The sequence below is a fragment of the Cherax quadricarinatus genome, chromosome 7 (assembly GCF_038502225.1).
Source record: "Cherax quadricarinatus isolate ZL_2023a chromosome 7, ASM3850222v1, whole genome shotgun sequence".
NCBI lineage: Eukaryota > Metazoa > Arthropoda > Malacostraca > Decapoda > Parastacidae > Cherax > Cherax quadricarinatus.
Genome location: NC_091298.1, coordinates 19,041,100 through 19,065,648, shown reverse-complemented (window position 1 = coordinate 19,065,648; position 24,549 = coordinate 19,041,100). Strand labels below are relative to the sequence as shown.

At 41.6% G+C, this 24,549-nt stretch overlaps 2 protein-coding genes across 3 annotated transcripts in view; one reads left to right on the top strand and one right to left on the bottom strand.

The window, feature by feature from the left end:
• Positions 1-6,386, top strand: part of LOC128687002 (putative neural-cadherin 2) — a 73,347-nt gene extending 66,961 nt beyond the window's left edge. Inside the window, exons 22-24 of one of the 2 annotated variants that reach the window (XM_070082351.1) lie at positions 298-504; positions 1,601-1,813; positions 4,055-6,386. In XM_070082351.1, coding sequence (XP_069938452.1) covers positions 298-504; positions 1,601-1,813; positions 4,055-4,128 — 494 coding nt within the window. In that variant the 3' untranslated portion in view covers positions 4,129-6,386. Of the gene's footprint in view, positions 1-297; positions 505-1,600; positions 1,847-4,054 lie in introns of both variants that reach the window. The other variant, XM_070082350.1, reaches the window with a different exon arrangement.
• A 13,332-nt stretch (positions 6,387-19,718) lies between these two features.
• The window catches only part of LOC128686994 (putative neural-cadherin 2), a 919,537-nt gene continuing 914,706 nt past the window's right edge, over positions 19,719-24,549 (bottom strand). Inside the window, exons 29-30 of the mRNA XM_070082349.1 lie at positions 22,736-22,984; positions 19,719-22,273 (exon numbers count right to left, since the gene is read on the bottom strand). Of these exons, the coding sequence (XP_069938450.1) occupies positions 22,200-22,273; positions 22,736-22,984 (323 nt within the window). The 3' untranslated portion in view covers positions 19,719-22,199. The remainder of the gene's footprint in view (positions 22,274-22,735; positions 22,985-24,549) is intronic.

Below are 24,549 nucleotides of genomic sequence, written 5' to 3'. Positions count from 1 at the left end.
CAGTAGTTTTTACCTCATTTGTTTTGTATTGTATGTGTAGATTTTAATTTAGTCATTTCTCAAAAGCTGATTTTAAATTTTTGTAGAATCGTTAAATTTTCTTCCGATGGTGAGTTTACAACCAAAATTATTAAGGTATTTATGTGAAGCGATAAACCCTTGGAGCCTATTCATCACAAGTATTGCTAGAGGTTCTATCCTCTGAGTCAGACATACTGCTTTTGCAGCCAGCAAACATCCTTACAAATACAGGAACACCCTTGGTACTTGTATCACTTTGTTACTGCCTCCCTACAGTGCTGATCTGCGCCTTCCTGCTGCACCAGCACCACCGCCGCTCGGCGCTGCGCAGGGGAGCCGCCCACGACAAGGATGACACAGTCAGCTGCAAAGAGCAAGTATCGTCACCCTGCAGCCGCACACCCAACCTGCTGGAGCTGAAGCTACTGAAGCCGCCCAAAGCCAACGGCCAGCCAGCATGGACCAAGAACCCCAACATAGCAGGTATGTGGCTTCTTTCTACCAGCATGGATTAAGATCCAAAACGTAGCAGATACGTTGCTACCTTACACCAAGATCCCTAACAAAGTATGTTGGCACCTTCCACCAGCATAATCCAAGAATCCCTATTTAGGAAACATGAAGTCTCCCACAACCAGAACGGACTATGCTCTCCAGTTCAGAAAAATGACCACTTCCAAACCCCTGCAGAGTACGTACAGTAAGTGAACCCTGATGTGTCTTAATCAATAACCTACATACAGCGAATCAATGGCAGCCTTCTGAAACACTGGAGGAAAAGTCCCATCATAATAATCGAGCAACAGTGGTTAAACACGACTGAAGTAAACTGAACAGGTTCAAAATCCAACAATGGGAACATTTATAAACTGCTTTCATTCTGCCGAAAACTGCATTTTGCAATTTCTGTTGAAACTACCGTTCATTTATGAAATGAGATGATAGTTAATAAATAAGACACATACACCATATTTAGGTATGATTATTGAGGAAAAGCCTCGCCTGCACAACAAGCTTCATCAGTCGAAAATAGTATAGTGAAGCCGGTAGAAGAGGAGAGGTAGTTTGAGGTGATCAGTTTTTCTGCTTCGAAGGCTAAAAGACAAATCTCTAGAACTAACTCTCCACTTTATTGCCTCCAGTATAGTAATCACCTTTGTATTCGACTGATAAAGCCTGCGGTGCAGGGAAAACATTTCATCAACGAAGATACCTAAGTTATGCACCTGAGTCTGACTCACTGACTTGCCCGTATTGTATTGCATTAATATGATACGACGGTTAATTTCATTTCTGCCACATTTTTCAGAATCTTGGCGTTGAACTTGCAAGATCAATATTACTTAATCAAATGTCTTGAGTGCAAATGTGTCCTTGAGGCTTGAACTATTTAGGTTCAAATATACAATCCTCATGACTGGGTGTTTATCCTCGGTAAAATCCATAAATTTATAGCGTTGGTGTACCATTATATGTTGTGTACCTCGTTGCCTATCATCAGACTTGTATCCCTATTTACGTTTTATAATTCATTCATTTTTATGTTAAAGCTTTTGACTGATTTTTTTATGATCGTCAGATGTGGACGTGCTACAGGTGGACGCCGCCTCGGAGACCAGCAGCATGGAGGACCAAAAACGGAGCGGGATCTCCTCTGCTGCCCCAGATATCGAACATGGAGGATCCAAAGACGGAGGGATGAGGCTGGAAACAGGGAAGCAGAATGGTGTGAGCAAACGAGGAATGGGCAACCCTCCTGCCGGGGACGACCTCAGGAACTACGCATACGAAGGTGACGGCTCCTCCCCAGGATCACTCTCCTCCTGTGAGTCACACTGGGGTAGTGTTGGGATGTACCGATGACTTCTGCTGGCTTAAAGAAAGTGTAGACTTCGTCCCTTCTTTTCCTCCACCCTTATTTTTGCCTCCCCCCCTACACACACACACACACAAATGCACTAGAAAAGAGGCGGGGCCATGAGCTGTGAATCTACCCCTGCAATCACAAATAGGTGAGTCGAATAGGCGATTACACACACATACTTGGAGAAGGAGACTGAAGATAGAATCACCCGGGAAGGAAAGTTTTGGAAACAAATGTCATAAGAACGACCATTTCTCCATATCATTCCAACAAGGCTCACACGTACAGAAAAACCATCAGCAAGGCATTCTGTGCTCGCAATACACGGACCCCCTTTTCCTCATACAATAAGTTAATACTTGAATACACAGCACCAGTGTGTTACAAAGGAGCGCATCCAGACTAGTGGCGGAGTTAATTAACCCGCAGACTCACGGAATAATTTACAATATCCTCGTTGCTCTACTCAAGTCTCCCAGCTCAGGCTGACAGAGTTCAGCACCATACATATACTCTGTCCTGTGTGACTGAATATGACAGAGCGAATAACTAGCTTTTGTTCCCCATATATAACTGTCGTATAGAACAGGAGTGCAGCACATCGCTGCCGCATCCAATTTTCCCAAATAAAAAAAAATCAATACTAACACAAGAGAGCTATAATCCTTACCCCTCCATCCCATCATAAACCCAGATAGGTTAATTCACAGTATAGGCGATTAATTTTGGAGTTGAAGGGAGGGACTTGATATTTAAGTTGAAATGTTTGAACGTTTTGATAGTAAAATCACTACTGACAAAGATTTGGGCTCGTCATGTTTGCTCTTGATGACATGGCCCTCTTCTGATAAGTTAAGAAATCTGAATTATTTTCGTGGAGAAGCGCTAAAACCGTAGGGGGTCATATAGTGCTAGGGAAAAGGGGATAATTAAGTTTAATTAAAAAAAGCTAAGGGTAGCTCTTATTCACTGACATCAAGGCACTCTTCATCAAAAGAGCGACAAGAGAGGTGTCTCCAAGGTATGACAGGATCCGACCACCAGCTGAAACTTGAGTGAATCAGCTACAAACTTTTTAATATTACCATCCATTCAAGGAAGGTTCCTTGACGATGGTGAGGGGCTCTTGATCTAGGGAATTAGATCTCTGTTCCAGTTCCCTGAATTAAGCCTGAATACCTCCCCCATCCCCCCACAGGCGCTGTATAATCCTACGAGTTAAGTGCTTCCCCTTGATTATAATAATTAATATTACCATCGACTAAAGTTAAATTAAACTGATCTTAAAGCAACTTCAATTAATGTGAAACTGATACAATTTGGTTTCATTTAGCAATTCGCTCCTATTTAAAATTATCGAATTTGAACACTACAGCGATCCAAATACATATTTTGGTCATAGTCTATCACTGTCCTTTGTGTTCACACACAGTTTATTCAAATTCCCGCTTCAACTATATATACTTCTCAGAACATTTCTTCTAGGGTAGCCAGGTTACTCGTAGCAAATTAGGTCTCGGTTAAAGGTCAGGATCCTTAATGCATTGTGGTAATATTTCTCTCGTCTCAGCTTATTTTTAGCTAAAGCCACTGAATAAGGTAGAATAAAATTGTGTCAGTCTTTATAGTAGTAACTTCCAGTCATGTGTTTCCTGCAAGTGATAATCTATCTTAAAATTTTGACTGGACTGTATTTCACGAAACTAAACCCGTGTTGGCCATTCAGCAGTGGAGACTCAGTCCTCCGTCGACTTAATGTGACCTGGCCAATGGACCATTCAGGCTGATGCTATTGGGGCATAAAATACTGATGCTGTAATAGTAAGTTATTTTAAACTAGTGGCAACTTTCTGTAATGTTCACACAGAAATAATATTTTTTTTTCTATGTGGGCGGGTGCTAATGGTAGAAAGATTCTTACTTTAAAAAAGACACAAAATGAAAACACTAGGACATTTCATTGGAAATGTTTCGTTTGTGGGACCTTGGTAACTCCAAATTTGCCTTTGAAGCGACTAAAGCCCGAGGGCTGACACGCTTCCAATAAAATGTTCTAGAGTTTGCATTTTGTATCTTTCTATAATTTTTTGTTCGTATCATACGCCATTTACACCTGCGTTGGAGTTATATAAATATCTTCTAACCTTTTCTGTTCCACCATTACTTCAGGTCTGGAGAGCTGCAGTGGAAGTGCAAAGTTCCTGGGAGGATTCCGTGAGGTGGCACACATGCTGGAGTCCTGACATACGAATGGCTCAAATACCAACCAATCAGCAGCAGCAGCACCCAACACAAATGGGTCCTCACCAATCACAACAGTTCTTTGTACCTCTGGTGGTGAGTTGGCCACGCCCACCACGCACCTAGAGGCAATGTCTCCGCCAATCAGGGACGACTTTATGAAGAAAAAATATTCGGATAATTTAGCCAAATCTGTGTCCATGCTAACGCCTGACCCTCCCAGTGCCTTTCAGTGTTAATAACAGATTTGTTGGCAGCCAAAACTAATTTAACAAATTGTCCAGAATTTCGAAAAGGGATCAACTGTAACATATTTATGATAATTATCTTGTTTACATGATACTTACTAAGCTTCCTTTACAAATTTATGTGTAAATCTCATTGATTCACTGTCTCTCTCTCTCTTTCTCTCTCCCCCTCCTAAAGATAGGAATATGATATCTCAACTAAATAATAATAAAAACAGCAACAATAATAATAATAATCTGTAAGTGCATAATTGTTCCGGGAGTCGACAATTCAACATTTCCTGCAGGGAAATAGAGGATTTCAGTAAAGCTTTTGTTTCATTTGCAGCATCAGCATTTGTTTCTTATTTGCCTGTGAAGAGAATAACTTTCATAATTTCCTAATAATAAAGCTTGATAAATATTATCCTGGTTCCAAAAGTCCTTATACGAGAAAGAGAGAGAGAGAGTTCTTGCATAGTAACTGAACGAGGGCTAAAGGTGAAGTGAAATTCTCTCTCGCTTAAAACAGACGGAATACTTTAAATGATTTGAGGCAATTAACTATGTTAGAGTTTATATAATTCTTATGGAAACTACATCGAATTGCCTAAACAAAAACAAAAAAAAAAAGTGAAAAAAATAGCACTGCGACCGATTCTCGCGGGAAAAAGGTCAAAAGTGTCTCATAAAAGGCAAATAAAGATGGGTGTAATATATATTTTTTCGATGTTATTTATATAGTAATTTTGTCTGCCTAGAGAATCATGTGAACACATTCTATCATCTTTTCTGAATCTGTAAACTTCAAGGGAGAGAGATACAGAGAACCATTTATATATACTCCTTAGCGATAGTCAACACAACAGAGAGTGGAGTCCGAAGGAAGCAAATGAACTTCAAGCACTCGAAGTCTTCCCCCAAGATATGTCGTACCAAGCACGACGTCATATGAGTGTGTCTCCAGATACGATGTCGTACCAAGCATAACGTCAGGTCATCAACGTCTCTCCAGATATGATGTATCAAAACGTAGCAAGCATAACGTCAGGTTATCAACGTCTCTCCAGATATGATGTACCAAGACGTAGCAAGCATAACGTCAGGTTATCAACGTCTCTCCAGATATGATGTACCAAGACGTAGCAAGCATAACGTCAGGTTATCAACGTCTCTCCAGATATGTACCAAAATGAAGCAAGCATAACGTCAAGTCATCAAACTCTCCGCAGACAGGGCATTTTAACACTAACCAGTGAAAATTCAAGCTTGTTTCAAGGGAATATTACATTAATGGGAGCGCTAAATTCCTATGGATTTTTACAGTGCCTCGGAAATAAAAGGCATCAAGCTGATGCGAGGAAAAGAGTGGAAGTGCAATTCACTGCATCAAGAGCCTTTTACCCTCTTCAAGGCTAGAAAAATCATGTTTTTGTTAATTGTAAAGACGCTTTATGTGGTGCTTCCTAGCCACTTGTGAGGCAAAGGTTCCTTTCAAAATAGAGAGGGTTTAGAATACCTGAATTCAGAGAACGTAATTTTGAAATGTGTTTTATTTCTTGTGCCGAAGAAAGCTATTTGTTAAAGGTTTATGAAACAGGCTTAGGAGAAAGATGACACATTGAGGCCTATGTGGCTATGTGGCGGTGTGGCTGTGTGGCTAGCTAACACAGAGCCCGAGGCTATATATGTCTGGGTGAGCTGGAAGTACGTTTTATATTTTTCTAAAGTCTACTCGATTAATAAATGCTAAGATGTTGTTATTTATTGTTTTAATATCACTGCCATGATAGTCACTGTCATATTGAAGCAGATATTATTGATGTTGTCATGTACCTCGACAAAGGTTCTACTTATTCTAAACAAAGTGTGCAAAATACCAGAGAAAGATTTTTATTTCATCTTCTGGAATAAACATTGTCGTTTTTTGGAGCAAGACGAACAAGGCTTCTTGAAAAACAACGGTTACTTTCCACCTATTACCTGACGAGGATTCTGCTTAGGAACCTAGATGAAGCTTCAGGTTCTATTCCCACCCTTGTGGTTTAACTGCATACCCTGGAAATGTATATACCCTCATAGTTATCATAGAATGACCAAGAGGGCATATAAATATGGGGTGAAGGGAAGGAGGGGTAGGGGTATTTTAAGGTTTGAGCCAGGGGCATGGACATCCAACAGGATTGGGTGAGCATGTTTTGTAGGAGTGAGTGGTGGCAAGTGGTTTTTATGATATGACGTGCTGTTGGAGTGTGAGCAAAGCATTATTTATGAAGAAATTCGAAGGAAACCTGGTTAGCCGGACTTGAGTCCTGGAAGAAAGACATAAGGTGCCTGCATCGAAGGAGGAATGGGGATATTGCGGTTCGTAGAGTCATCTGAGCTGCGATGCCAGCACCCTTCTGGCAAGGCAGAGATTGGATGAATGATGGTAAGTGTTTTTCTTCTTTGAGTTACTGTCACCTTCCTGTCAGCTTGAACCAGTCTGGCTATTCTCCTCTTACCTCTTATTAACAAGACATTTTCGCCCACAGAACTGCCGCTCACTGGATGTTTTAATTTTCACATCATTCTCTGTAAACTCTGGAAACTGTTGTGCGTGAAAATCTCAAACGATCAGCAGTTTCTTAGATACTCAAACCATCCAGTCTGTCACCAACAATCATTCTAAGTCAAAGCCATTTAGATCATATTCCTTCTCCATTCTGATCTTTGGTCTGAACAACAAATGAACTTCTTGACTATGTCTGCATACTTTCAGGCACTGACTGATATATATATATATATATATATATATATATATATATATATATATATATATATATATATATATATATATATATATATATATATATATATATATATATATAATATAGTAGGTACCACCTCTATAACTGGACTGGGGACCCTCATCCTCAGAGAAGACAATAAACGTGCCTCAGGGAAAACTCAAGGTTCTCCCTGGAGCTGTTTGAATATTTTCTTCTCCAGCCACCCCCTATATTTTATATTCTATGTGAACATTTATTAATAAACAGAATACATTTACAGAAAACACAAACATGAATACAATGGTACAATGTATTAAAGATAATGAATTTCCTCCAGCTCCTTCGAAGCCGGACGCTAGCCAAGTATGCAGCAAGCATTTCCCCACTGGATGGCCACGCTGAGTCGCTGGAACATGAAAGTGGCTGCCCTTGGGTCCCTGGTGGTGTCGACGAGTCTGGAACCCAATTCTTTAAGGAAAGGTGTGGCATTTTTTCCCCATGATCCCAAGGTCTCTGATCCCACTGGGACAAATTGAAACTATTGTCTTACGTCCCTGTACTTGCTGATCTTGTACTCCTCCCTGTGGTCAGCAGCTTCTCTCTGTCGCCCGACACTGTGATGGATATAGGTGTCAGCCAGTGTGGACACACAGGTATAGTCCCATGCTAAGAGCCTGCCATTCTTCCAAGGACAGATGGTGATCCCGTTGGGGCGTTTTGCTGGGTTGTGGGTATTGTTGGCTGCTAGTGATCGGGGCTCCCTCTCAGCCGGGCATCCAGCTGTAGCAAGGGTTCTCTTTATATCGTTGACCTCATTGTGTCTTGCATGCCAGCCCTTGGTTTTGGAACAGTTAAGACCATGTAGACCATATTGGCCGGCTTGCGCATCGCCACAAATACACGTATATTCCGTGGCAGCAAGGTGCAGAGCCACTGCAATACGGAGGGTCTTAGGGTCGAGGCGCGTTCTCATTGCCGATATGGGAACTGTTTGGAGGAAGTCCCGGGAGTGATGTGCACTCACAGCTTGGAGACGGGCAATCTCCCTGTCTGATGTTGCAGCCCTGAGCATGTTGGCAAGCACCTTTTCAGCGATGGGGTCATCCCAGCTTGACTGTTTGTAAACCAGTGTGACACTAGGGTTTGGTGCTAGAGCAGCAAGAGTCTCCCATTCAGTGATGGTACTGGCATAGTTAGGGTCCTGTATTCCTGCTGAGTCGCTGAGGTTGTTAGGAAGAATTTGTCTTATTAACTCGTTTGTTGCTATGGAAGAGGATAGGAAAGCTGGTAGGGCAATCTGGGAGGATGTGCGTACACCCAGCCCCCCAAGCCTGACCGGAAGTGAGGCTTGCAACCACTGTCCATCTTCAAGGGAAAGATTCAATACACTCTCTAGCATGGTCTTAAGGAGAGAGTCATATTCCTTGAATTTCGGACTGCTGAAGGCTGGGGAGCATCTCAGAAAGTAGGTAAGTTTTGGGATTGACAGGCACCTGGTGAGTAGGTAGAAGGCATCGTGTGTGTCATTGTCTTTCATCCTGCCTTCCATCGTCCTGAGGTCTGAGATTTTTCTTTCTAGGATCAGATCGATGGCACTGGACCCAAGAGGAGCACCAAGGAGATTGCTATTGGCTCGTGCTCCTGGTAAAACAGCACTAATATTCTGGATCATCTGTGGATTGGTAGAAACTATTTCACATTTTGTGGAGTTTAAAGATAGGCCCAGGCTTTCTCCCATGTCTTTAATTTTTTTTGTCTTCTAGGAGCGATTCTGTTGTGCCAGCTAGGGTACCATCATCCAAGAACCAGATATTGAGCTCGCTGGAAAGTGCTTCTGTGACTTCCTTGATGACCAAACAGAATAGAAAAGGGGCGAGAGGGTCCCCCTGTTGCACACCCTCACATGAGCAAATTTCGTGGTCCCCAAACAATAGTGTAGAAATCACACTATAACACGATTCTATGAAGGGATAGAGGGAAGGGAAGCTTCTATAAACTGCTTGGAGAGCAGCATCCCATCTGACTGAGTTGAAAGCGTTGGCAAAGTCCAATTTGATCAAGGCTTTTTCATCGGGCATGTTGTTGATGTATGCTCGTGCTGCGTGGGCAGCTGCTTATATATATATATATATATATATATATATATATATATATATATATATATATATATATATATATATATATATATATATATAGATTACATTTATATTAACATTTTATGTTTTAACGTTCTACTAGAGATTCTTATGTATATTTGGCTGCAGTTTTAACATGGTATCTGATAAATTAGTTACACAAGATAAACCAGAAGTTTATCTTATGTAACTTGTTTATTTTGTAAAAACTGCAGTCAAATATACATGGAAAAGACTGACAGAGCGTTATCAACCAGGGTCATTGAACACAAGACAGCGATTCGTTATGGACAAGCGAGTTAAGCCGTCTTTCAATGAGTTAGCAATAATAACCACAATATCTATCGGGAAGCTGCTGCTATTACACAAAAATTAGACTGTGCCTACGAACGAAAAATCGTAGAATTAGCTCTCATAACAACTACGCCTAATTATGATATCACACAGGGGCAATGGAAGCCAAATGTTTCAAAATTAGACTTAAGAAGCACATACAAGTACCAAACCTAATTCAGACTGCTAGTATTGGATTTGAAATAAACCAGTGCAGTGGATCACTCACCTGCTTGCTGACCTGACGTCCCACTCACCTGCTTCCTGACCTGACGTCCAATTCACCTGCTTGCTGACCTGACGTCCAACTCACCTGCTTCCTGACCTCACGTCCAACTCACCTGCTTACTGACCTGACGTCTAACTTACCTGCTTCCTGACCTGATGTTCCACTCACCTGCTTCCTGACCTGATGTTCCACTCACCTGTTTCCTGGCCTGACGTCACACTCACCTGCTTCCTGACCTGATGTTCCACTCACCTGTTTCCTGGCCTGACGTCCCACTCACCTGCTTCCTGACCTGATGTTCCACTCACCTGTTTCCTGGCCTGACGTCCCACTCACCTGCTTCCTGACCTGATGTTCCACTCACCTGCTTCCTGACCTGATGTTCCACTCACCTGCTTCCTGACCTGATGGTATATACTCACTTGCACACCTGAGGGACACATCCCTCCCTATATAAACATGCTTACATCTCTGTTTTTATGCTGAAGATAGAGGATTCCAGTTTGGTGTTGAAAAATGCATGACCACTTTATTTCCCTTATTTCTGTCTCAGCAAGTTATTACTTATTATCATATGTGTTCGTCTGACATTATGTTCATGAGACACGTATGTGTTCATGACACACTGTTATGTGTGTGTTCATGAGACACTTATGGGTGTTCATAAGACACGTATGGGTGATCATGAGACACTTATGGGTGTTCACGAGACACTTATGGGTGTTCATAAGACACTTATGGGTGATCATGAGACACTTATGGGTGTTCACGAGACACTTATGGGTGTTCACGAGACACTTATGGGTGATCATGAGACAAGTGTGTTCATGAGACTTTTTATGTGTTCATGCGACACTTGTGTGGTTATGAGACTTTTTATGTGTTCATGACACACTGTTATGGCCATGACAAAGTATTATGCGTTCATGACTCACAATCATATGTGTTCACGAGACATTAGTGTGTTCATGAGACACTAGAGTGTTCACGAGACACTAGTGTGTTCACAAGACTCTAATGCGTTCACGAGACAGCACGACGATATTCAAGGGGAAAACACTAAACCCGCAAGCGCCATACAGAACCTGGAGAATCTAAAACAATCAGATTTGATCCGAAAAAGGAGAGAGATTGTTCAGCTTCCATGGACCAAGAACCCTTAACCTGCAACAACGCACCTCGACCAAGGGCCGTGTGAGTGCAATTGGCTGAAAACTCCATTAGGTGGTTAATGAGGTTAAAAACCTATCGACTACCCGAAGAGTCATTAAGGGAGATGTAATCTGTTCACCGTCAGTTAATATTTTAATCCGTTATACAGGTATTAAAGTAAGCCCTAAGTGTATACATGCTTAGATATACACCTGTCTAAGTGTATATGCACTGTTTCTCTCGTAGCACACGTCAAGACCAATTATACTCATCAGAAAATACTCAAAGTGACTCAACAATTTAGTTAACTGGAGTTAAAGTCGATCTACTAAACAAAGGTTATTGAAACTGCACGTAACCTGTGCAACACCAGTCAAGACCTAATCTTAATACTTATAACTGGTATTAAGATAAACTCTTTTAAGTGCATATACAGCGGGAGACATATACCTCGGTATGTATGATTGTCCCATCACGAGGACACGACGTGCTTGTGCATGATCACCCTGCAGACCAGGAGTGATAACCCCCGTAACTAATACATCAACTCTCTATTGAACTGATAACTAATAAATCAATTCTTTATTGAATTGATAACTAATACATCAATTCACTATTGAATTGATAACTAATACATCAATTCACTATTGAATTGATAACTAATATATCAATTCACCATTGAATTGATAACTAATACATCAATTCACTATTCAATTGATAATTAATACATCAATTCACTATTGAATTCATAACTAATACATCAATTTTCTATTAAATTGATAAGTAATACATCAATTCATTATTGAACTGAAAAAGAATACATCAATTCTCTCTCGTATTTATATAAACTATATCAACTCTCAGTTCAACTGATAAAGTCACCGGTTGGCTAAATGTCTTGGAATCAAGATACCCAAGTGTCTTATTCCTCGCTTAGTCGGTACTGTGACTATGGAATTTTAATAATTTTCTAGTAATTTAAGTGTAGTAATTGATGGGGATAACAATGTTTATATAAAATGCTGTGGGAGTGAATCTTCAGTGACCTTTAAAAGATATTCTGTGACGTGAGAACCAATTTTCTCTTTAATTTCCTGATGTTTTGTACGGAGCTGATTAAAGTGAAAATTGCTGAAATTCAGAGGAAATTAATATTTCAGTAATGAAAATGCATTACACACCTGGAAATGTTACTGAACTCAAAGTATTGATACCACAAAACGTTTTGGGGAGGTAATCGAAGATGGCATAATGTGTACATTGGTCTAATCAGTGTTGTAATTAATCGAAGCTGATAGAAATAGTATCGGCATAAATTTGGTACCATGAAATAAGTTAATGTGGAGTCCATCTGGAATAATCCAGACACAGAGCGCAATCGTTGGAATAATGCGACCAGGATGAAATGAGACGCGGTTGATACTGGATGAAGAATGTACAGAGTAATAACAGAAATATACTCACATTGGATGAAGAATGTACAAAGCAATAACAGAAATATACTCACATAGATGTCAACACATTTAAGAAGAAACTAATCAAGATTTTTTTTTTATTCGCCGGTACTCTCCCGGCCCGGGTCTTTTCCAATAGTGGTGACCCGGCCTTGGCTCCCTGTCTGGGGAGTATCTCGAGATATGTCTCCCATGGGAGGAGGTACAAGTACCCGCTCATCTTAGGGACCAACTGTCCCCAGGCCAAGCCACACTCCCCGTCCTCAGGTGCGATGTGATGCAGACATTGGACTGCAGACGGCGGGCACTAACAGTCTGATGGATAAGGCCAGCAACCAGGCTGCGGGGGCGGTGATCGATGGAAGCAGCTACAGGTAATCTACAGGTAACCAAGTAAGTGATGGCAACAGCAATATTGTAAAGATATGGACAATACAGAACAAAACCAAGAAATTAAAATGCCTGTCACGTGATATTAAAAAAAAACATTTCTTTATTGCTGTATTTTTTATGTTGATGTCCAGGAACTATGAAGTTTCAGCGCTGGAAATACATTTTTGTTGTGAGTTTATGTCAGCAATAAAAGAGGGCCCATAACACGTAACTTTTTTTTTAACATATATAAAATCTTTTAAAAATGTTAATAGGACAAATCAACACTCGCAAACATTCTCACACACACACAGCCACAGGGAGATCGATTGGGAAAACCTGGAGCCTCATGGGGGCCCCGAAACATGGAGAGCCAAGATGATGGATGTGGTACTGGAAAACCTCATGCATCAACACATCAGGGACACTACCAGAGAGCGAAGGGAGGATGAACCAGCAAGACTGAATCTTGTGTTCACCCTGAGTGGCTCAGACATTGATGACATCACATATGAGAGGCCCCTAGGAGCTAGTGACCACATAGTCCTGAGTTTTGATTACACAGTAGAGTTACAGGTGGAGAGGGTAACAGGAGTCGAATGGGAAAAGCCAAACTATAAAAGGGGGGACTACACAGGTATGAGGAACTTCCTGCGGGAGGTGCAGTGGGACAGAGAAATAGTAGGAAAGACAGTAAATGAAATGATGGAGTATGTAACATCAAAATGCAAGGAGGCAGAGGAAAGGTTTGTTCCCTTGGGCAACGGAAACTATGGGAATACCAAAGCGAGTCCTTGGTTTACCCAAAGGTGCAGGGAGGCAAAAACAAAGTGCATTAGAGAATGGAAGAGGTATAGAAGGCAAAGCCCCAGGAAAACAAGGATATCAGTCAAAGAGCCAGAAACGAATATGCACAGATAAGGAGGGAGGCCCAGCGACAGTACGAAAATGACATAGCATCGAGAGCCAAGTCTGACCCGAAACTGCTGTTTAGCCACATTAGGAGAAAGACGACAGTCAAAGACCAGGTGTTCAGGCTGAGGAAAGAAGGCGGGGAACTCACAAGAAACGATCAAGAGGTATGCGAGGAGCTCAACAGGAGATTTAAGGAAGTATTCACAGTGGAGACAGGAAGGACTCTGGGAAGACAGGACAAAGGGGGACACCAACAGGGAATAGACCAACAGGTGCTGGACGATATGCACACAACTTAGGAGGAGGTGAAGAAGCTGCTAAGTGACCTTGATACCTCAAAGACAATGGGACCGGACAACATCTCCCCGTGGGTCTTCAAGGAGGGAGAAGATATACTGTGTGTGCCATTAACCACAATATACACCTCCCTTGAAACTAGGCAACTACCTGAGGTATGGAAGACCGCAAATGTAGTTCCCATTTTTAAAAAAAGAGACAGGAAAGAGGCACTAAATTACAGACCAGTGTCACTAACCTGTATAATATGCAAAGTCATGGAGAAGATTATCAGGTGGAGAGTGGTGAAGCACCTGGAACGGAACAAGATTATAAACGATAACCAGCACGGATTCATGGAAGGCAAATCCTGTGTCACAAACCTTCTGGAGTTCTATGACAAAGTTACAGAAGTGCGACACGACAGAGATGAGTGGGTTAATTTCATTCTCTTGGACTGCAAGAAGGCCTTCGACACAAATCCTCACAAACTACTAGTGCAGAAACTAGAGGATCGGCGCGTATAACAGGAAGGGCACTGCAATGGATCAGAGAATATCTGACAGGGAGGCAACAACGAGTCATGGTACAGGATGAGGTATCACAGTGGGCACCTGTGACGAGCGGGGTCCCACAGGGGTCAATCCTAGGACCAGTGCTATTTTTGGTATATGTGAATGACATGATGGAAGGGATAGACTCAGAGGTGTCCCTGTTCGCAGATGATGTGAAGTTAATGAGGAGAATTAAATCAGATAAGTACCAGGCAGGACTTAAAAGAGACCTAAACAGGCTGGACACCTGGTCCAGCAACTGGTTTCTTGAATTCAACCCTGCCAAATGCAAAGTCATGAAGATCGGAGAAGGGCAAAGAAGACCGCAGACAGAGTATAGACTAGGTGGCCAAGGACTGCAAACCTCGCTCAAGGAGAAAGATCTTGGGGTGACCATAACACCGAGCATGTCTCCGGAGGCACACATCAACCAGATAACTGCTGCAGCATACGGGCGCCTAGCAAACCTGAGAATAGAGTTCCGATACCTTAGTAAGGAATCGTTCAAGACACTGTACACTGTGTACATCAGGCCCATACTGGAGTATGCAGCACCAGTTTGGAACCCACACCTGGTCAAACACGTCAAGAAATTAGAGAAAGTGCAAAGGTTTGTAACAAGGCTAGTTCCGGAGCTCAGGGGTATGTCCTACGAAGAAAGGTTGAGGGAAATCGGACTGACGACACAGGAGGACAGGCGGGTCAGGGGAGACATGATAACGACATACAAAATACTGCGTGGAATACATAAGGTAGACATAGACAGGTTGTTCCAGAGAGGGGACACAGAAACAAGGAGTCACAATTGGAAGCTGAAGACTCAGACGAGTCAGAGGGATGTTGGAAAGTATTTCTTCAGTCATAGAGTCGTCAGGAAGTGGAATAGCCTAACAAGTAATGTAGTGGAGGCAGGAACCATACATAGCTTTCAGACGAGGTATGACAAAGCTTTGGTAGCAGAGAGAGAGAGGACCTAGTTATGATCAGTGAAGAGGCGGTGCCAGGAGCTGAGTCTCGACCCCTGCAACCACAATTAGGTGAGTACAATTAGGTAAGTACACACACACACACACACACACACACACACAACCACTAGCAAACATACACACTCAGGTATTAACAAGCACATACATGCACTGAAGGCTGATGCTGGTTGTTGTCTCTGGTAACCGGATGTAGTCCTTCTTGCATGACCTGTCTCTCATGACACGCCTGCTGGCACTCTTCTGAATTACATTCTTCACATTGCATAAGTCTTGAAGAAGCATTTGCAATTACATGACGAAAGGCCTTTTGGATTGTTGCATTATTATTGTAATCAAAGAAAACGTTAATCCGAGAGGGGTCATGCAACGCTTTGGATTGTTGCAGTGTATATATATATATATATATATATATATATATATATATATATATATATATATATATATATATATATATATATATATATATATATTTTTTATTATTATCACACCGGCCGATTCCCACCAAGGCAGGGTGGCCCGAAAAAGAAAAACTTTCACCATCATTCACTCCATCACTGTCTTGCCAGAAGGGTGCTTTACACTACAGTTTTTAAACTGCAACATTAACACCCCTCCTTCAGAGTGCAGGCACTGTACTTCCCATCTCCAGGACTCAAGTCCGGCCTGCCGGTTTCCCTGAATCCCTTCATAAATGTTACTTTGCTCACACTCCAACAGCACGTCAAGTATTAAAAACCATTTGTCTCCATTCACTCCTATCAAACACGCTCACGCATGCCTGCTGGAAGTCCAAGCCCCTCGCACACAAAACCTCCTTTACCCCCTCCCTCCAACCCTTCCTAGGCCGACCCCTACCCCGCCTTCCTTCCACTACAGACTGATACACTCTTGAAGTCATTCTCTTTCGCTCCATTCTCTCTACATGTCCGAACCACCTCAACAACCCTTCCTCAGCCCTCTGGACAACAGTTTTGGTAATCCCGCACCTCCTCCTAACTTCCAAACTACGAATTCTCTGCATTATATTCACACCACACATTGCCCTCAGACATGACATCTCCACTGCCTCCAGCCTTCTCCTCGCTGCAACATTCATCACCCACGCTTCACACCCATATAAGAGCGTTGGTAAAACTATACTCTCATACATTCCCCTCTTTGCCTCCAAGGACAAAGTTCTTTGTCTCCACAGACTCCTAAGTGCACCACTCACTCTTTTTCCCTCATCAATTCTATGATTCACCTCATCTTTCATAGACCCATCCGCTGACACGTCCACTCCCAAATATCTGAATACGTTCACCTCCTCCATACTCTCTCCCTCCAATCTGATATTCAATCTTTCATCACCTAATCTTTTTGTTATCCTCATAACCTTACTCTTTCCTGTATTCACCTTTAATTTCCTTCTTTTGCACACCCTACCAAATTCATCCACCAATCTCTGCAACTTCTCTTCAGAATCTCCCAAGAGCACAGTGTCATCAGCAAAGAGCAGCTGTGACAACTCCCACTTTGTGTGTGATTCTTTATCTTTTAACTCCACGCCTCTTGCCAAGACCCTCGCATTTACTTCTCTTACAACCCCATCTATAAATATATTAAACAACCACGGTGACATCACACATCCTTGTCTAAGGCCTACTTTTACTGGGAAAAAAATTCCCTCTTTCCTACATACTCTAACTTGAGCCTCACTATCCTCGTAAAAACTCTTCACTGCTTTCAGTAACCTACCTCCTACACCATACACTTGCAACATCTGCCACATTGCCCCCCTATCCACCCTGTCATACGCCTTTTCCAAATCCATAAATGCCACAAAGACCTCTTTAGCCTTATCTAAATACTGTTCACTTATATGTTTCACTGTAAACACCTGGTCCACACACCCCCTACCTTTCCTAAAGCCTCCTTGTTCATCTGCTATCCTATTCTCCGTCTTACTCTTAATTCTTTCAATTATAACTCTACCATACACTTTACCAGGTACACTCAACAGACTTATCCCCCTATAATTTTTGCACTCTCTTTTATCCCCTTTGCCTTTATACAAAGGAACTATGCATGCTCTCTGCCAATCCCTAGGTACCTTACCCTCTTCCATACATTTATTAAATAATTGCACCAACCACTCCAAAACTATATCCCCACCTGCTTCCAACATTTCCATCCCCATCCCATCAATCCCGGCTGCCTTACCCCCTTTCATTTTACCTACTGCCTCACGAACTTCCCCCACACTCACAACTGGCTCTTCCTCACTCCTACAAGATGTTATTCCTCCTTGCCCTATACACGAAATCACAGCTTCCCTATCTTCATCAACATTTAACAATTCCTCAAAATATTCCTTCCATCTTCCCAATACCTCTAACTCTCCATTTAATAACTCTCCTCTCCTATTTTTAACTGACAAATCCATTTGTTCTCTAGGCTTTCTTAACTTGTTAATCTCACTCCAAAACTTTTTCTTATTTTCAACAAAATTTGTTGATAACATCTCACCCACTCTCTCATTTGCTCTCTTTTTACATTGCTTCACCACTCTCTTAACTTCTCTCTTTTTCTCCATATACTCTTCCCTCCTTGCATCACTTCTACTTTGTAAAAACTTCTCATATGCTAACTTTTTCTCCCTTACTACTCTCTTTACATCATCATTCCACCAATCGCTCCTCTTCCCTCCTGCACCCACTTTCCTGTAACCACAAACTTCTGCTGAACACTCTAACACTACATTTTTAAACCTACCCCATACCTCTTCGACCCCATTGCCTATGCTCTCATTAGCCCATCTATCCTCCAATAGCTGTTTATATCTTACCCTAACTGCCTCCTCTTTTAGTTTATAAACCTTCACCTCTCTCTTCCCTGATGCTTCTATTCTCCTTGTATCCCATCTACCTTTTACTCTCAGTGTAGCTACAACTAGAAAGTGATCTGATATATCTGTGGCCCCTCTATAAACATGTACATCCTGAAGTCTACTCAACAGTCTTTTATCTACCAATACATAATCCAACAAACTACTGTCATTTCGCCCTACATCATATCGTGTATACTTATTTATCCTCTTTTTCTTAAAATATGTATTACCTATAACTAAACCCCTTTCTATACAAAGTTCAATCAAAGGGCTCCCATTATCATTTACACCTGGCACCCCAAACTTACCTACCACACCCTCTCTAAAAGTTTCTCCTACTTTAGCATTCAAGTCCCCTACCACAATTACTCTCTCACTTGGTTCAAATGCTCCTATACATTCACTTAACATCTCCCAAAATCTCTCTCTCTCCTCTGCATTCCTCTCTTCTCCAGGTGCATACACGCTTATTATGACCCACTTCTCGCATCCAACCTTTACTTTAATCCACATAATTCTTGAATTTACACATTCATATTCTCTTTTCTCCTTCCATAACTGATCATTTAACATTACTGCTACCCCTTCCTTTGCTCTAACTCTCTCAGATACTCCAGATTTAATCCCATTTATTTCCCCCCACTGAAACTCTCCTACCCCCTTCAGCTTTGTTTCGCTTAGGGCCAGGACATCCAACTTCTTTTCATTCATAACATCAGCAATCATCTGTTTCTTGTCATCCGCACTACATCCACGCACATTTAAGCAACCCAGTTTTATAAAGTTTTTCTTCTTCTCTTTTTTAGTAATTGTATACAGGAGAAGGGGTTACTAGCCCATTGCTCCCGGCATTTTAGTCGCCTCATACGACACGCATGGCTTACGGAGGAAAGATTCTTTTCCACTTCCCCATGGACAATAGAAGAAATAAAAAAAGAACAAGAGCTATTTAGAAAAAGGAGAAAAACCTAGATGTATGTATATATATATATGCATGTGCGTGTCTGTGAAGTGTGACCAAAGTGTAAGTAGGAGTAGCAAGATATCCCTGTTATCTTAGCGTGTTTATGAGACAGAAAAAGAAACCAGCAATCCTACCATCATGCAAAACAGTTACAGGTTTTTGTTTCACAGTCATCTGGCAGGACGGTAGTATATATATATGTATATATATATATATATATATATATATATATATATATATATATATATATATATATATATATATATATGCAGGACAAGCCACAGGGGGTGGAAATCTTTAGCTCAAGTACTTTCACACTTCTCAGTGCGTCATCAGGAGCTGTGCAATGTTGCAAGGGAGCAACCAAAGCAGGGAGAGAGGTCTCAGAGTAGCGTATGTGTCACTGGCCACGGTTAAGATTAGACTGGGTTAGTGGTCGGTGCCAACCCCACCCTACCATCATCCCCCCACTACCCATATGGGGTAGGAGGGTTTCTGAGATGTCAAGTAGGAAATTATAAGACATAAAAGCCATCCCTAAGCTTTTTCTAATCGTTTATAACAATGATTTTTGCGAAATTATTGCATACACAAATTTTCGCTTGTCTTATTCGGCAAGAAGACCGTTGCTATTTAAGCCAAAATATTTACCAAAAAACGCTAAATCCGTAAGGGTCATACAGCGCCATGTGGAATTTGAAATATAATCATGCTTTATCCAGGGAAGCGAAGGTACTTCAGCAAAATATCTCAGTTAGCAACGTCGTAATTTTATTTTGCAAATAACTTTTAGAAAAATGGAAAAACTACCACTAAAGTGGGTAGGTGTGTGTGTGTGTGTGTGTGTGTGTGTGTGTGTGTGTGTGTGTGTGTGTGTGTGTGTGTGTGTGTGTGTGTGTGTACTCACCTAATTATGGTTGCAGGGGTCGAGTTATAGCTCCTGGCCCCGCCTCTTCACTGGTCTCTATTAGGTCACTCTCCCTGCTTCATGAGCAGGGAGAGCTATGTATGGATCCTGCCTCCATTGCATCACTTTCCAGACTATGTGTGTGTGTGTGTGTGTGTGTGTGTGTGTGTTTGTGTGTGTGTGTGTGTGTGTGTGTGTGTGTGTGTGTGTGTGTGTGTGTGTGTTTGCCTGCGTGATTGTGTGTTACTTTTGCCCGAACATTTTATCAATAATTTTAGTTAGGTCACTAAAGCTATAAAATATGTTATAGGTTAAACATCTACAATAATATCACATATAATCTTTACAACAGATTTAAACGACACAGACATTCTGTCCACGCAAGTGTCAGTATAACACGCAAGTGTCAGTATAACACGCAAGTGTCAGTATCACACGCAAGTGTCAGTATCACACGCAAGTGTCAGTATCACACGCAAGTGTCAGTATCACACGAGGTTCCCACAAATGTCATATGAGTTAACTTCAACTTTCACTTTTAATACTAATTAATGTTCATGTTTAGAAACACCAGTCTCAGTGATCTACTTTTGCAAAATAAATACGTGAAGTGTATCCACGCACTGGCTATAGAATTTTGTCATAAAGTCGACTTTTTAAGCTGAATGTCACTGTTACATACCTACCTGGGGTCTTTCATTCTCATAAGGTGTGTCCAATATATTTTCACAGTTCGCCGACTGCAGCTATCACTGGTAAACAAGGATTCTGAAATGTTTCTTAGTCATTGAGTTTACAACATGGGGGACTCCTTTTGCCTCAATGAGTTGCAATTTGCATTCATGAATAGTGGGAGCACCTACACCGTGTAGTGACTGAGGATCTGCTGATGCCATGACCTGCAGCTGGTCTGGGCTCCGAGCCCGCACCAGCACACACCTTAATGGAAGATTCTCTGTTGCCACATCCAGCACTGTGTCTCAAAATGTGTAAGCTCTAACCATGTATCTGGAAGAAAATGATTTGCAGGGAGGCGAAGGAGGGAGGAGAGGAGGGAGATGGAAGGAAGAGAGGGGATCGGGAAGGGGGACGGAGGAACGGGGAATGGGGGAGCGAGTAGAAACGGGAGAAGAAGAGGGAAGGGAAGGGAGGGAGGGAGGGGCAGAGGAAGAGGGAAGGGAGGGGGAAAAGAAGGGAAGGGGAGGAGAAAGAATGTGATAGTGACAGAGAGAGAAAGAGAGAGAGAGAGAGAGAGAGAGAGAGAGAGAGAGAGAGAGAGAGAGAGAGAGAGAGAGAGAGCAGGAGGGGAAGGAAAAAGGAGATGGAAAGGAAGAGATGAAAATAGTGACAGATAGTATAGGAAAAAAAATATATAAATCTGCTAAGAAATCTGACTGATAAGCAATACCACATAATAGGCAGTATCTTAAGTATTCGTTATATGTTTAGAGATTACTTTTTTTCACACAAGATGCATGTAATCGACGGCAGCTCTAAGTCTGGTAGTTGACTTCCAGAGCCTTCACCAAACTATAGTCTTAAAAAAAAGGCACACGGAAGGGCTCGGGAGAAGAAACGTCGGTAAATCGATCGCTGGTTGGATGAAACACAGGAGTTCGCGGAAGAGAGATCGGTGTCGTTGGCGTCCAATCAGCAGCATGTTTTCGAAGGTAGACCCATTTGTTTTGGCTTGGTTGTGAGTGAGGTCGGGGTCGACGGGCATGAGAGGCGGGTGATCGTTGCTTCATCGTGGATTGCTTGACTGTATGGACTAGAGAACACAGGCGGAAGTGCTTCCACAATGTCCCGCTCACTGAGAGAGTGCAGGGCCACTACAACTGGAGACGACTCGTCTTTGTGCCTGGGTGTAATTGGCGTGTCTGCCTCTATCATAGCTTCTGAGTGGCCAGAACACGGCCCAGTGACGTGTCAGGACTCCACCATGTGTGCCACCTCACGGAAGCCACCTAGGAACTTTGCGCTTCCGCTGCAGCTCTCCAGACCTACAGCATGGTATATGAAGATGCAGTAGTTAAATACATATCTAAAAAAGTCAACATCTGCAGATATAGTAAAAGTCTGTGTCCAGATTATTAAAGTTTTTGTTTATATTTAAATACTTTCAGAATTTCAAATATAAAAGCATAAAAAAAACACTGTTTAGTGGCACAAATGAGTCCACAGTGAGATAATAAAACAGAAGACGAGTACTGTATATATCAGCATCACACTGAGGTTTGACCCAGTTTTCAGTCGCGAAAGTTTACCGAAGAGGGCCTCAGTGTGAGGCCGAAATATATAGTTGTCCTACCTTCTGCTTTGTCTCCAGGTGGGCTCCTTTATAAATCGCACAATTTTTATGCCATTAGTTGTGATGGTTTAGAATAAGGTCAGTTTGTTCCGTCATCGCTCCATTTTATGATTACGCTTACTCCCTTTCTCCGCTCCTCTCCTGCTGGACTTACATGAAGACAATGATCCAGGGGAGGAGCCGTCACCTTCATAAGCATAGTTCCTCAAGTCGTCTCCGGCAGGAGGGTTGTTTGCACATCCACTGCTTGATCTTCTTTCAGTGCCTGAGTCCTTCGGCCGCAGATTCTGGTGTCCCTCTCTTTGGTGCTGTGATGCTGTGCTTGGGGTGCTACACTTCTGCTGCTGGTGGGTTTCTGCGCTGTTACACAGGGTCGCTACCTCTACTTGCAGTACATCTACGTCTGCAGGAAATAAAATATTACATAACGAATACACGTCACCACAATACCGTGGCTGGAGGCAACTCACTACTAACCCAAGCAAGGGATGAAAAGTACGCGACACTTCTCGACTAGATAATAGTCTAAACCAGAGGTTCCCAAACTTTTTTCAGGCTGCCGCCCCTTGGCACCCAGGCCACATCCCTAGCGCCCCCTCCCCCAAACACACACACATACGAATATACCTCTTTCTTGATATTAGGTTCACTGCAAATTCAAAACAACTAATTTAACACTATAAACGACCGTATTTTTTTCACAAATAAAAATTAACATAGTAAACCATTTTACTTAACAATAGGAAGGATAAATTTACACCTAATCTGTAACTACATTGTCTTCACAATTTTAGTAAGATGGATCTGCTTTGTGCAAGAACATCAGCCTCTCAACATCAGGCTTGACGGCACTAAGAAGTCTTAGATCGCCACGTTCAGTAATTTTCAGTAGTCTGTTTCTTTGCTTGGATATAAGCTTGGAGACTGCACTGAAGCCTCGCTCTACTAAATATGATGTTGGGAAGACAATTAAGTACATCCTGACTTTGTTCCACAATGCAGGGTAGCGGTCTGAAATGTTTTTTATTTATTGTAACCAAAAATCTTGATATGATTTTCTGAGCCTCTGCTCAGTTTCCTCGATGCTAATATCTAGGAATGGATTGATTACTCAGTCTGGTATTTTAAGCTAAAAAGATCCTGAAATCTGTCAGACAAGTTCTTATGCAGCTCATACAGGTATGCGCAATACACTTCAAGGTTATTCGTGACTTAAATTCTGTTATATAGATTTTGTATAAGAAATACTCCCTTGGATATGATGCCACCCTGCCATCCCCCTACCACCCGCTTTTTCCTCAACGCCCCCCTGGAACTTTCCACATCCCCCAGGGGGGAAGCGGTACCGCTCACTTTGGGAATTAATGGTCTTAACGATCAGACACCTCATCTATTTTTCATTCAAAATTCGTGAGTTGTGAAATTTTACCAGCTGCTTTGCATTTTACGTTGTGTATTTTAACTCTGCAAATATTTAAAAGTCTCTAACCATCATATGTTTTTATTTATTTTTATTGCAATTATTTTTGTTTAAACTGAATCTGGGAGAGCAAATCTTCTTCATAGATATTAAACCCAAAATACGTCACTTTAAAATGTACTTATAAAGATTTGTAATTTACTTGGGTGCATACATTGATAACATTTGTTTACTTACATTCTAAAAGTACATAAATAACAATAAACTCAGGTATTATGAGTTCTATTCATTATTCAGTTAATAATAATAATAATAATAATAATAATAATAATAATAATAATAATAATAATAATAATAATAATAATAATCATGATAATGAATTTAAAGTTTAAAAAAATCCGTGTCTGGGCTGTTATGTACACTTAGAGTTTACTAAAATCTACTTTACAAATTGAGAGTTTTTGATAGCAGTGGCTAGATTACCTGCGGCCTTAATTAAATCCTTCACAGTAACTCTGCTTGCAGGGAATATACACTCCAGAGGCTAA